Raw genomic sequence first — 13,813 nt, forward strand, 5'->3', positions numbered from 1 at the left:
AGTGTGGCCTTTGGTTGATTTCTAAGCCATTTTGGCTGAAGTGTGATTTCTTCCCCCTTTGTTTCTTCATAGAGATGAGAGAACACGTCAGACAGGTCAGACAATATTTTGTGTGGCTTCTGTGATCCCACAGACACTTTACTTTTTAAAAATATGACATTTATTTTATGAGACACATGTATTATTTAAAAAGATTATATAACTGGCTTAAAAATTTATTTTGAAATAATTGTGGATTCACAGGACATTGCAAAACAAAATGCACGAAGAGGTCCCTTGCACCCAGTTTTCCCCCAGGGTAACAGTTTGCATAATTGCCATTCAATATCAAAACCAAGAAATTGGCATCGGTACATCTACAGAGCATATGTACATTTCACAGCTATTTGTGTATTGAGTGTGTATTCATTTGTATCATGTAGATTCATGTTACACTACCACAGTCAGGATACAAAACTGTTCCGTCACCACAAGGCTCTCTTGTGCTGTTTGATAGGCACAACTACCCCATGTATAATTTTTATAGGACTAATATATAGATAGCAATTTGTTCAAATGAAATGATAATTTGGAATAAATATTATAAATCTAAGCACTTAAAAACATCTTAATATAAATTTGTGATTTTAGAAAACAATCTTAGTGTTACAAAATGCAAACAAGTCTAGCACATGTAAGTTCTAAATTTTTAAAAAACTTGTGTCTTTATATTTTCAGCTTGAAATCAACTATGCATATGCAGACTTTGTTGGGTATTTAGTCACCTAACTGGCCACATTTTTTATGGATATTTATCTAATGGTAGTATTAAGGAAATTTTAAATGTCTTGCTCTGAATTTAGAAATTTAATAATTTAAGCAATATCTTATGCATAGTAGATATATTCAGAGTATAAAAAATCAATTAGATGAAATGTCCTTTGAAGCATTGGGTCCTCCTTGCAGTTTTTATTCTAATTTAGTACATTTGACACTACATGTTCTTTGTTTTTTAAAAAATTGCTTTAGAATTTAGATGAAAATGATTTAGAACTGGAAGGTATCTCAGAGACTGTTTAATATAAAATCCTTATATGGGAGATGACACAATGGAGGCCTAGGGAGGGGACACTTGGACTGGATCCCAGTTGAGAGGAAACTGTCTAGATGCCAGACCTCCTGAGGCAGGCCTAATGCACTTTATGTAATGTAATTAACATTATTTTAATGGAAATATTGATATGTTTATAGTGAGATATTTATTCTTTCATATTAGCTGTAAATATCTTCTCAAAGCTTTTCCACTTTTCTCCTGTTAAACTGTACTTATAATAATTTAGTTATCTTCTGCTCCGTTGGACATTTTTCTTCTCTTTTGAAACTTTAGCTTGAACAAGAATTGGAGCTATCTCGAAGGTTATTAAATGAATCAGAAGGCAGCAGAGAAACACTTTTGCTTCAGGTAAGTCTATAAAGCTATGATAATATGCTTTTACATTAAATCAGGATTGAGTCTCTTCCTCTAAATGTCTTTGTGAAAAGGAAAAAAAAATTAGGTCTAGGAAAATTTTTTCGTAAGGAATGTACATTAGCACACGTAAGCAAAAGATGAAATCCTTTCAGGACTTTCAGAGAAAGCTAGCACAAAACAGCGGCTGAAGTTCCCACTGTGACAGTGTATCTTGCTGATTGCTGCTGCAACTTACTACTTATCTGTCTTAGCATGAACAGTGTAAAAGTAAGACTGGATGTGTAAGATAAAATTTTCCCAGAAGCTTAATTTTATTCAAGGAGGCATTGGAGAGTAAAAGAGGCAGTAAAATATATAAAACATACCTTTGCATGTTCAAGTTACTTTGAATACATCATTGTTTTTAATTCATGTTTTCAAGACGCAACGTGGCCTCTTTTAACCAAAGATAAGGCTTAATTTTTAAGCATAACATTTTGCAGTCCATTTGCCAATAATGGGAGTTTGGAGCTTCTGATATTTAAAGTTCAGTAACTTTAAAAAACCATCTTACATACATTGGATAAGGGCATATGGATTTCTAACCGCCTCTCTGCCTTGTTTAATACAAACTAATTCTGTTTTGAGGTGTGTGTTACATAACTCACCTACATAATATGCTAGGTAGGCAAAGATGTCAGGTATTATAGATGTTCAGAAGGAGTATTACATTTTGACAATTGGTGCTGAAAATACACCATAGCACCTGTTTTACAAAACCTTTAAAAATGTTCACTGACTTTGTTCTACAGCCAGTGGTCACATGGAATTAATTTTGGCAGAGTTCAGACTTTCTTTTTTGGAAGTTTATGTTTGTTTCCAATTCCAGTACAATTTTTTTGGAACTCTAATTTATACTCTCTAATTTCAATTTTTGAAGCAAGAGATTTCTTTGTTCAGGTGGTCATTGTGATTTCAGCTGAATCTTTTGCTACTGCTAACTTGTTTAATGGTCATTAGGGAAGTACCTGCTATGTGCTAGGTAATTTGGTACTCTGGAAATATAAAGATGAATGAAATAGTTCTTGACTTCAAAGAGTTTATAGTTTATTCAATAGTATTTATCGCTTTTTTATTTTAAGTACTACTTTGATATCAAAATATGCTAAATCATGATCATTTCACTTGAATTTAACAAGCAATAGACCATGTTCACATGAAAGAAAATAGTTGAAACATAGAAAACCAGAAAAACATACAGTACTTACTTGGAGGTGGTTTGGGTTAATAGTAGTGGATCGAGGACAGAGTAAGGGATTTAAAAAATGTGGCCAAATTTTTTGTCACAGTGGACACAGAGAAGGAAAAGACATTCATTCTTTGTGGGAGGAATAAAGAAATGGAGCAGGAAACTGTTCCACTGTGCTTGGCATAACAAGGGAATTAACTTGGTTTCAATGTGTGTTTACAATAGCCCATTAGAAGTAAATTTTTTTTCCCAGGGAAATAAGTTACAATAACCTGTAAGTTCATCTTTTTTCCTGATCTTGAAAACTGATAAAAGTTTGCTTTTTGACACTACGTACTTAGGTAGAAGAACTGCGTACACAACTTACCAAAGCAGAAGGTGATCGAAAGGGTTTACAGCATCAAGTATCTCAGATTTCCAAGCAACAGTCTAACCATGAGGATGAACAAGGAGTTGACTGGAGGTTTAGAAGAGGTATGATTCTGACTTGTAAATGTGTGAGGGTTTTTTTGATCTTTCTTAGAAAATATTTTTCATTCTTAGAATTGCATTCCCTATGTTATGCTCATGTCATCCTATTTCTTGATCTATTACGAAGTATTCTGACAAGTTGATCATAATTTAGTATCCAATTTTACTGTCTGCTCTGCTTGATTTCTAAACCCACTTTGGTTGTCAGACATGCTTATCCATGGGGTTTTCTTGAGCCTGCAAAAGCAGTGTTGGGCAAGTTTTTTCCATCCTTCTGTTCCCATAGCTAAATGCATGTGTATGTGTCTGTGTGTATACTTTGAACTTAAAGTGTAAATGCCCCTCTATTTTTCACTTTCCCTTGTCTCAGTGTTCAATATATGAAAAATTACAACTAAGACCCTATCTTTTTTGTTATCTGGAGATTGGTAACAAAAACCAGTCGCATTCTGGAAATGGTTGTAAGTCATATTATTGGCTTTTTCTTATGTGGATTAGGAATACTTTGTGTTTGAAAAATGTTAGAATATCTTCTCTGCGGAGTTGTTAATTTAAATTGTGGAATTCAGTTATTCTGGATGTCAATTTAGGTTTAACAAAAATGGTAATATTGAGATTTTGTAATGGCTTCTAATAGGTGAGTCCAGATTGCTCAGCTTATGTATTATTTCAATAATGAGGCTTCCTACTCAGATGCCCAAATTATTGGAGAAGCTCTTGTAAGCATTTGATATACTATTACATTCAGGGAAGGTAAATGTTTCCCCAGGCTTTCCAAACATAATTCAATATGTTTCCTGAGCTAGAATTAACACATTGCCAGATAATCTTCAATGGATGAAAAATTTTGACAAAGGTATCCTAATAATATTGTCTTAGTCCATTTTTTTGTTGCTATAAAGCAATACCTGAGGCCAGGTAATTTATAAAGGAAAGAGGTTTATTTAGCTGATAATTCTTCAGAGTATGTAAGAAGCATGATGCCAACATCTGCTCAGCATCTGGCAAGGGCTTTTGTGCTGCATCATATCATGGTGGAGAAGGTCAAAGGGAAAGTGGGCATAAGTAAAGAGGGACTGAACCCAAGAGGCATTCTGGCTTTATAACAACTCACTCTCTTGGGAACTAATCCATTCCCCCAGAACCAATCCAGTTCCAGGAGAGCAAGAACTCACTCACTACCACGAGGAGGGCACCAACTCATTCATGAAGGATCCACCCCCATGACCCAGACACCTCCCACTTGGCCCACCTCCTGATACCACCACACTGAGGATCAAATTTCAAGGAGCAATTTGGTGGGGGCAGACAAACCATATTCACTTAGGTTTCATGTGGTTTTACAATTTTAATATCATTTGACATCAAATATCATTTATTTTTAAAAGTAAAATCCTAAACTATTAGATTATTCATCAGATTTCATAAAGATACTCATAGGAATTGTTGAAAAAAGACTCTGGCGCATTTGTTATATGCTTTGATATCTCATAAATCTAGTTATCTTTGGTGTGTATCTTTGAGGACTAGAAAAATCTAACTTAACTACTTACCAGATTTTTAAAAAAATCTGGAAGTTCTCTTATCAATGTGATAATGTAACTCTTCCCCTTCTTTGAATAATTATGGAGTTTTTTAATCTTTATAGAATATATGGATTATTTAAAGACAATTCTGCATAAGAAATCATACTCATTGTCACACTTGAGCTGCTGTTTGTTCTTTTGCCCACTGCAAAATGGATTCCACCTGTTTCTAGTGATCTCCTCAGTCAATTTCAAAGGAATCTTTTTATTACCTATCTTCCTGTCACCTGTTTATTTCCTCTTCCTTCTTGAAACTCTTCCACTGACTTTCATGCGCCTGGGCTTTCCTAGTTGTCCACCTTAGTTGTTTTCATTCTTTTTCTTTGAATATTTTCTTTGTTCAGTTTGTCTTTTAAATGTTGGCTTTGCCTAGTATCCTGTTCATGGCTTTTCTTACATAGTATTTCCCCCTGGGGGTTGTTATTTAATTTTATGCTATACTTATCACCTATAACTGATAATCCCTACATCTAACTCCACTTCAGCCCTCCAGATGGAGTTGCTCACTGGACACCTCCATATGCTGTTCCACAGAATTCTCAGTCAGCAGATTTACAACTGAATTCATCCCCTTCTCAAAACTTGTTTTTCTTTCCTGTCTCAATTGATAGCATCAGCCTCCATCCAGATATCCAAGCCTAAAACACAAAGAGCATCAAAATTATTCCTTCTCCCCTTCACCTAATTAGTCCCTATATCCTGCCTATTTATACATTCTGGTATCTCTTGAATTTGCCCCATCTTCTTTCTTCTTTTCAAGGCCCCAGCTTAGGCATGCTTCATCTTACCTGTACTACTCCCTTAACTTGTCTTACCTTATTCTGGCTCCTCTGTAATCTGTCTTCTATACTACTACTGAAGGTACCCTGCTGTGACACAAACTCTTTTGATTAAAACCTCTCGTTACAATTTATTGAGTTCTTATTGCACACAAAGCCTTGTGCTTCTCACCTTACATTGTTTCCCTTAATTCATACAACTCCTCTATGAGAAGGGTACTATTTCTACTTCTATTTTAGTGATTAAAAAAAGGACTGAAGAACAGGGATTGAGTAACCCTCTCAGGATCACCCATGTGGGAAGTAGCAGACCAAAATGTTTGCTTTCTCAAACTTGAGCTCTTAAATACCACCCTATAGTATACTGACCTAAGCATTCTCCAAAATAGAGCGTATGAGACGATCCTCTGGACTTGGGAGGAGACTGTTTGTAATGCTATTTATATTTTATGCTTAATGTTTTAATTTTGATAAATGTTTTATTATGTATGATATACATGTCTGTGTGTGTATATTTATCTCTACTAATATTTCACGTATGTATATATATTTTGAAACATACCAAAATATATATCTTCATATCAAATATATTCATGTTTCATAAGGTGTGTATATATATCTATGTATACATATATGCCCTCCTATTTTATACAATATATACTCGTGCTAATGTTAGATATATCATGAAATATGTATCAATATATACATACTGTTGAGACATTATATGCACACACACATATATATATTTATAAAATGAGTAAGTACAATTACACATAAATAAATATATATGTTTTCAGATTAGAGACTTAGCAGGAGTGGGCAAAGTAGGGCCCATGGGCCATGTCCAGACTGCCAACTGTTTTGATAAACATTGTTGAAACATAGCTACTCCTAGTCATTTACACACTATCTAGGCTACTTTTGCAATACAGTGGCAGAGTTGAGTAATTGTGACAATCATATGGCTAAAATGTTTATTAGCTGATCCTCTACAGAAAATGTTTGCTAACCCTTGGTCAGTAGGATAAATTCTAAGTTCCCTAAGAACACACCAACTCTGCTAACTCTCCTTCTTCTCACCCTCATTTTATATGTGTTAGCTATATAGAACTATCATGTGTGCAGTTACCTGAATATTAAATACAATTTTGTACCCCTGGGCTTTATGGTGTTGCCTTCCCTAAAAAATAGCCCAACTCCATCTCCTTCACTTGGTGAAATTTTGCCTTCATTCTTGAAATCTTAGTTCTCAATTCCTTCTACCTTAATTTCTCACCAAGATAGCGAGCTGATCACTCTGTCCTTTGAACTGTTTCTCTGTAATGCTCTTGTGTCTGTCAATGCTCTTATCATGCTGTTGAAATGCCCATGTCTTCCATTCCAATATGTTTAATTTTGAACACTTTAATAATTCCAATATGTTTAATTTTGAACACTTTAATATTTCTGAAGTTGAGATGTATTTTATAAATGATACATACATTTGATTTGTTAGGCATGTTTTCTTTTTCTTTTTTTTCCCCTTTCTTGGAAAGGAAGCCACTAGAAAAACAGTAGTTTTGAAATGACAGTATACATGGCAATTGTCAATATTTTAAACTCAAGGAAGTATTTTATGTCTTTGTCTCTATTCTTGGAATATAAGCTCATTGAGGGTGAGTTTTTATGTTATTCATCTTTTATTTGAAGATGGTATTATAGTACCCTGTGCATCATAGTTCAAGTATTTCATGTTGAATTAAATACTGAGTCAATTTATATTGTTTAATGATAAAATTTCAGGTAATAGTCTCCAGAATTAGTAAGAATTAGTAAATTAGTCATACACAATCAGATTTAACAGCATCAGTTGTTGTTTATATGGCAGGAAAAGCATTTTGTTATGTAAATTTCAGCAACTTTCATTAGATGGAGTAGCTTAGTTGACAATTCTTGTATTTTTGTTTTACTGCTCAGAGATATTATAGAGATATGAGGAAAATTAAAGAAAAAAAATGTGGGATTTTCCTGAAACAAATTGTGCTAGGCATCATGTAACATTTTAAGTTTTAGTATCAAAGTGGAATAATATTAGATGATATAGCAATGTATATTTTTGAAAACTGTATGAGACTTGGAACAATAGACTGGCAGGGTCTGTTGAGTGACAGTGCCAATAAATGGATTATTTTAGCTAGAATAGTAAAATATCAGGGCTCAATACTGTTTGAAAGTACATTCTCCTGTGACTAAAGAACAACCATTGCACTTTACATTTTCTCTTAAGGGATTGAGCGAGAAAAACAGGATCTGGAGAAGCAGATGTCAGATTTGAGAGTGCAGCTGAACTTCAACGCAATGGCATCTGAGTTAGAGGAACTGAAGCGGTGCATGGAGCGAAAAGACAAGGAGAAAGCACATTTGGCAGCACAAGTAGAGGTGACTTTGCTATTTTTAAGCTGCATTTGAAAGCCTTTAATTTTATTTCCTAGAATTACTTAATGAAATTTTAATATAAATGTGTTATTTTATGAACTCTAGTTTGAGTATAATGTAAAGTCATGTTAATGACTAGTTTGCTTATATATAGGATATATGTAGAAATTCCAATGGATTTATTTCTCTTTCATTTGAGACCCCAAAGCCAGGAACCTGAATTCTTTTCTTCTGTTATTTTATGGTCAAATCTTTTGCCATTGTTAAATTTGAAATTATTTTTGTTCTAGTAGCAATTGAGCTCTTCCTACAGACAGAAGGGACCTTTCTTATCAGAGAGAATAGTGAATTATCATTTGTTTTGGGGGTGAAACTGGCAGAAAGCATAGCGAGAAAGTATTTTTGCTATTTCTTCTTTTGAACCATAAACGTTTTCAAATCTCTAGTTCTGCACAAAGTGAAGTTGTGATGCTTCCATTAATTTAGAGTTGTATAGTAATCATGTATGATGTGGTAATCATGAATGAAGTGTAACTAGGCAGCTACCATTTCCTGCTTCCCTTTTATCTAGCATAGATGAAGTAATTATCAGAATATATTAAAAATCAAAGGGAAGGACCTCATAAAAGGAAATGGCTTAATTTAAATTATAATTATGCAAATTAGATCAAATATGAATGACACATTTGGAAATAGATATGTATCAGTCCTCCCTGTATCTGTTTTTATTAGGGAAACTGTGTTCTAATTGTAATAAGTTGCAATTGAAGGATTTCAGAATTATAATGAAAGGTAGAAAATTGGTGTTAAAAGCACCTAATTTTATATAACCCAAAGGAAATATTTAATGTTACTCCAGTCTGAGTTTCTCTTTCATCTTGTCAGCATGTCAATAGGAAATGTCTTTTAGATTTGGTTCAAGATTGAGATTGTAAAGATAATGAAATATTGACGTACTCTTATAAATCCCTCTACATGATTAATAAATACTTACTTGAAATAGTCTCAGAGCAATGGTAATTGCATGACTTTTAAAGTTTGTTTCATGGGTATTATTTTAGCCCTTGATCCTGCTGATGAAAATGCTAAAATATGATTATTTTGCCAAAATTAAGTTTTTTTAAAAAAAACTATGCTAATAAATCTCAAAGGTAGAAAAATTCCTGCTGCTCATAATCATATGTTGATCCTTCCTCTCTTCTTTCCTTCCTTCCCATTGTTTATTTTTTCCATATAAATTGGGAAACAAAGATCTGAAATATGTTGAGTACTTTAAAAACTGCTTTTAATAGCCTAATGCTCTTATTAAGGATCCTGGGTTTCCCTTGTCTTAATTTAATAGTTCTTTACATTTTCACATGGGGTAGGGGAAGAGTATGTGTTCTCTTGGGTTAGTTTGTTGATTGTGCAAGGTTTGGGTGTGAAAAACAATTGAAGGAGAAATTTTTACTCACACATCAAATATTACCGACTCTCTATTAGATGCCACGCACTGTTCCAGGTGCTGGAGACATAGCATGAACACAAACCCAGGCACTTCCTTATCTCTTGCTGGTGACATTCTAAAATTGATGCAGAAAGTTTTTAGTTTGTCTTGCTTCTAGGAAGAAATTCCTTTTGGAGAATGAAGGGTTTTTTTCTCAGTTGCTATTGAAAAAGACATCACAGAAAGACAGCATTCATATGTGGAAAACTAGTTTCATTATTAACTAGTTTCATTTTTTCAAATTTTCTTTTTCTTTTTGTTTTTTATTTTGAGACAGATTCTCACTCTGTTGCCCGGGCTAGAGTGTCGTGGTGTCAGCCTAGCTCACAGCAACCTCAAATTCCTGGGCTTAAGTGATCCTCCTGCGTCAGCCTCCCAAGTAGCTGGGACTACAGGCATGCGCCACCATGCCCAGCTAATTTTTTCTGTATATATTTTTAGTTGGCCAGATAATTTCTTTCTATATTTAGTAGAGACGGGATCTCGCTCTTGCTCAGGCTGGTCTCGAACTCCTGACCTTGAGCGATCCTCCTGCCTTGGCCTCCCAGAGTGCTAGGATTACAGGCGTGAGCCTCCGTACCCGGCCAAATTTTCTTATTTTTAACAGTAAAATAATTATGTACATCAGTGGTTTTAAATTTAGTTACACTTCTGATTTATTGTTCGTAACTTTTGGACGCCCTCTGAATAGAGTGAATAGTGCAGTGAGAGATATGGGTCATAGATCACTCAATTGTAACCTCTGATTGTTGAGAATTTTATTGAAGTTTAATTGAATACCATTTAGTTTTGCTTTAGTTTTAGAAAATATCAGATAGTATGGGGCTGTTGCCTTATACATTTTATTAAAAGATAGAGGTTAATATCTTCTAGTTGCTTTTTAGAGACCAAATATGAATAAAAAAGATGAGATTATCAGGCCCAAGAATATTTGTATAGTAACAGTTCTTATGATATGTTCAATCATTAATATGTTTCTTTTTAACCTTGATTTTCTGACAAGTCTTCTATAAAACCTCATATATGGTCATATAAATAATTCATTTTTTTTTGTAACTTCCCTACTCATCTCTTTTTTTTTTTTTGCCTTTGTTTCAGTTTTTCATTGTTTCTGTAATTTCTGTCTTTTTGTGGAAATTCTAAACTTTTTCCTTCCTGAAGCTTTTTTGGATTATAGCAGCTATAAGTGATAACCCTTCCTTCTGAATAATCCCTTTGCTCCTGTCATTGATGTTCTTATGACACCCTTCTCACCCTCTCTTAAAGTAATCTGGGCCTGTTTGTTTAAATATTTCAAAGTGTGGGCGAAATTAAAGAAGAAAAGGAGATGCAGGAGAAAGTCAGCTGTCCTGTCACCAAGGCAGAGTCCACTTTGATGTCCTTACTTCAGTGAAGACATCGTGTTTCAAGGTCTTGGATTCACCTCTGGAAACTTGAGTTTTTTGTGTCTTACAGTTAATGTGACCAGGAGACTGGCTCATATTAACACTAAAACTCATGAGAGAGCAGTATATAAAACAGTGACAGTTCATTGATTTACCCTGTAGGAGTCCTAGATAGATATTAAAACATTATTCTCTTGTGCAGGGTACCAGTGTCCCAATTTTCTGTACTTAGGTTTTAGAATTGTAACCAAAAAACTACTCGGTGATCACAGAATCAGTGAATAATGATGTCTAAAATATTGTTTGTTCATGGCTATAAGTAGTAAGGCTTCTCAACTTCCCACTTCCCTTTAAGTATTTACTTTGTGTCTTTATTCCTAGAGTGTGTTGAACTGACATCTCTGGTCTTTCTAACAGTCTTCTCCTGTGCTTCCACTCTGATGCTCAACCTCACATTTATCTTTTCTTTTGATGTGTTGCTGTGCACAGATTTTGCTCCAGGCCATTCACCAGTGTGCATTGATGTTATAATTCAAACTTGTGGCATTCTGGGAGCCACTTACCAATTTAGAACTTTCCTTTTCAGATCATAAATGGATGTGAGTTAAGAACCAGGTTTTATCTCTGTGTTCCCACATGTCTTCCCCATATTTGGTACTCAATTAATTTATGTGTTGAATGAAATAATGCGCTCTAGAAAAATTTTAGGTTTTGTTTTTTTTTAAGCGAAGCTAATATTTGTTGTCCAATCATTGCTTAAAAACACATTTATTTCTGGAAGAATTGTCAGTATTTAAGGGGATCTTTGCTATGCCTCATTAATTGTATTAGTTTTTGTTGATCCAGAATACGTATTTTAAGCAGTTGTTTTACACTGGGGAAAAACAGTGAATATAGCTGTTAAAGAATGGAAGAAAGGTACATTTGAGTTTGAATCATTTACCTGTCAAATTTTACCTAAGACCTTAAATCTCTATATGCATAGAAAATACTAAGTGCATTTTTTTCCTTCTTCTAAACTGAAGTGTGAACCTCATTAACCTTGATAGGCTATTTGTATTCATAAGAATTCTAAGCATCCTTGATCAATGATTTCCCCTGATTTAATCTCTGCCTCCATCTTCCATCAACTTACTCTTCTTGAAAAATATTTGACTTTTAAATTTAAGGAAGAACTTCAAAGAAAGAAAAAAGAAACCAAGGTGCTGAACATAATTTAGATTACATGTTGAAAGTGATAATTGAGTGACAACTGACATGATTATTCATTAGCAGAAACTTGGGACTGTAATGCCAGAATTTACTCAAAAAAAAAAAAAAAAAAGAGAGGGTAGTAGAAAAAAGAAATGATAATCGATAATAACTTTTTTTGACAATTAAGCACAGTAGAAACAGAAGGAAGGTTGTTTCTTTTACTATACTTTTAGCATAAACTCTTTTAATTCTTGCATTTCTTCTATGAAGCTGGCCACTTTGCTATATGATAATGCCCTCCTCAATATTACTTTTAGTAGTAAGATGAAACCCATTTTAGAGACCTAAGGTTTTAGAGACCTTAATTACTTTAGCTGTAATTTTCTGTTCTACTGCTTTTTTTAATCTTAGTTTCTTCCTTATCCAAGTGCACGTTGTAAAATAAGGAATCACACGAGTCTTAAGTAATTTTTAACATCCAGATTAGTTGCTAAGGAAAACAAAAGTTGGCAGCAAAACTTTGTAGTTAGAGGCTAAAGGTATTGAACCTAGCAGAGATTAGGTTTGCCTTTGTTATTAACCAAATTCACTCTGGTATTAGGGCAAATTGGTAAGTCCATAAATGCTCTGAGTTTTTCATAAAGATGACTATTGGCCGAGATGTTCTACAAGTAAAATCCCTATTACTAAACTTTACTACTTCCTGGAGGACTTAGTTTAATTTTCAGATCCTTCATCTGTATGAAAAAATAGGATTCTTAGGAGTTTGATGGTAGTTTTTCTATTTTCTATAACTCTTTGAGTTGCATGGATATTTCCATAAAGCTACAAAGTAGAAGTGGACTGAATATTTTAACTTTCTCCTTAGTATATCACTGATATTTAGTAAAGTTTATCATTTGAATGTGGCCAATAAAGTAACTTAGAAATATAAATATTTATTTTCAAGTTTCCTTATTTTCTGAAATCATGATAATTTCTCCTTCATGTTTTTACATGTAAATTAAATAGGGAGGACTTTGTGATTCTTAGCTTTGTGTGTGTACATGGTGTGCGAGTGTGTATGTGTATTTGAGTGTGAGAAAGTAGCAGATAATTTAGGTTTCTCACAAAATGTGAAGTATTGATAAACTTTTATTAGCCATAGATTGATTTAATATTTAAAGCAATTATAAAGATAAAATATGGCTTTGGGAATAATTATTTAAGGAATTGCTATGGAAAAAACAGGTAATATGAAACAAATGCAGTAATATTCTTGCAGTATCTAAGTAATTGGTAGTTACTCATTTCTTGACTACCACAAATACCATTAAAAGGGAGCTAGAAGACTTTATAATAAGCAAATTTTAATTGTTCATGAATTATTCCTGTAGTCTTTATAGTTACCTTATCTTTAGAATGATTTTAATTTGATAGCATATCATTTTAAGTAGCAAATTAAATTGGTTTTTAGATGTTTGTTTTCAGGCAGTTTTCTACCAGGACATAAAAGGAAATGAGATTGTACTCAGCCTTAAACAATAACAAAAGTCAACAGGTCCATTATGCTCTTCAAAATGTTAAAATTGTACAAATTATCTCTGTAAAATATAAAGCTAAATTAGTCACATGCACTGAGAAAAACATTCTTTTCATTTTTAATGAGTAATACATGACTAATACAAGCAAAGGTCAGTGTTAGCAAGTTTTTTCAAATGCATTAAATGCAGTTAATTTCTAGTATTTCACTTGGGTGAAGAATGTGTCTGTGTCATACAATGTCTTATTTTGGGAGAAACTATAATGATGTTAGTCTATAGTTTGCTCTTCCTTAGAG

General features: G+C 33.6%; 1 protein-coding gene across 4 annotated transcripts in view; it reads left to right on the forward strand.

Annotated features, from left to right (window-relative positions):
• Positions 1-13,813, forward strand: part of CEP128 (centrosomal protein 128) — a 338,052-nt gene that overhangs the window by 73,543 nt on the left and 250,696 nt on the right. For all 4 annotated transcript variants that reach the window (XM_045562464.1, XM_045562473.1, XM_045562480.1 and 1 more), the window contains 3 exons: positions 1,367-1,441; positions 3,020-3,152; positions 7,781-7,932. In XM_045562464.1, coding sequence (XP_045418420.1) covers positions 1,367-1,441; positions 3,020-3,152; positions 7,781-7,932 — 360 coding nt within the window. The remainder of the gene's footprint in view (positions 1-1,366; positions 1,442-3,019; positions 3,153-7,780; positions 7,933-13,813) is intronic.

Source organism: Lemur catta, chromosome 1 (assembly GCF_020740605.2).
Source record: "Lemur catta isolate mLemCat1 chromosome 1, mLemCat1.pri, whole genome shotgun sequence".
Taxonomy (NCBI): domain Eukaryota; kingdom Metazoa; phylum Chordata; class Mammalia; order Primates; family Lemuridae; genus Lemur; species Lemur catta.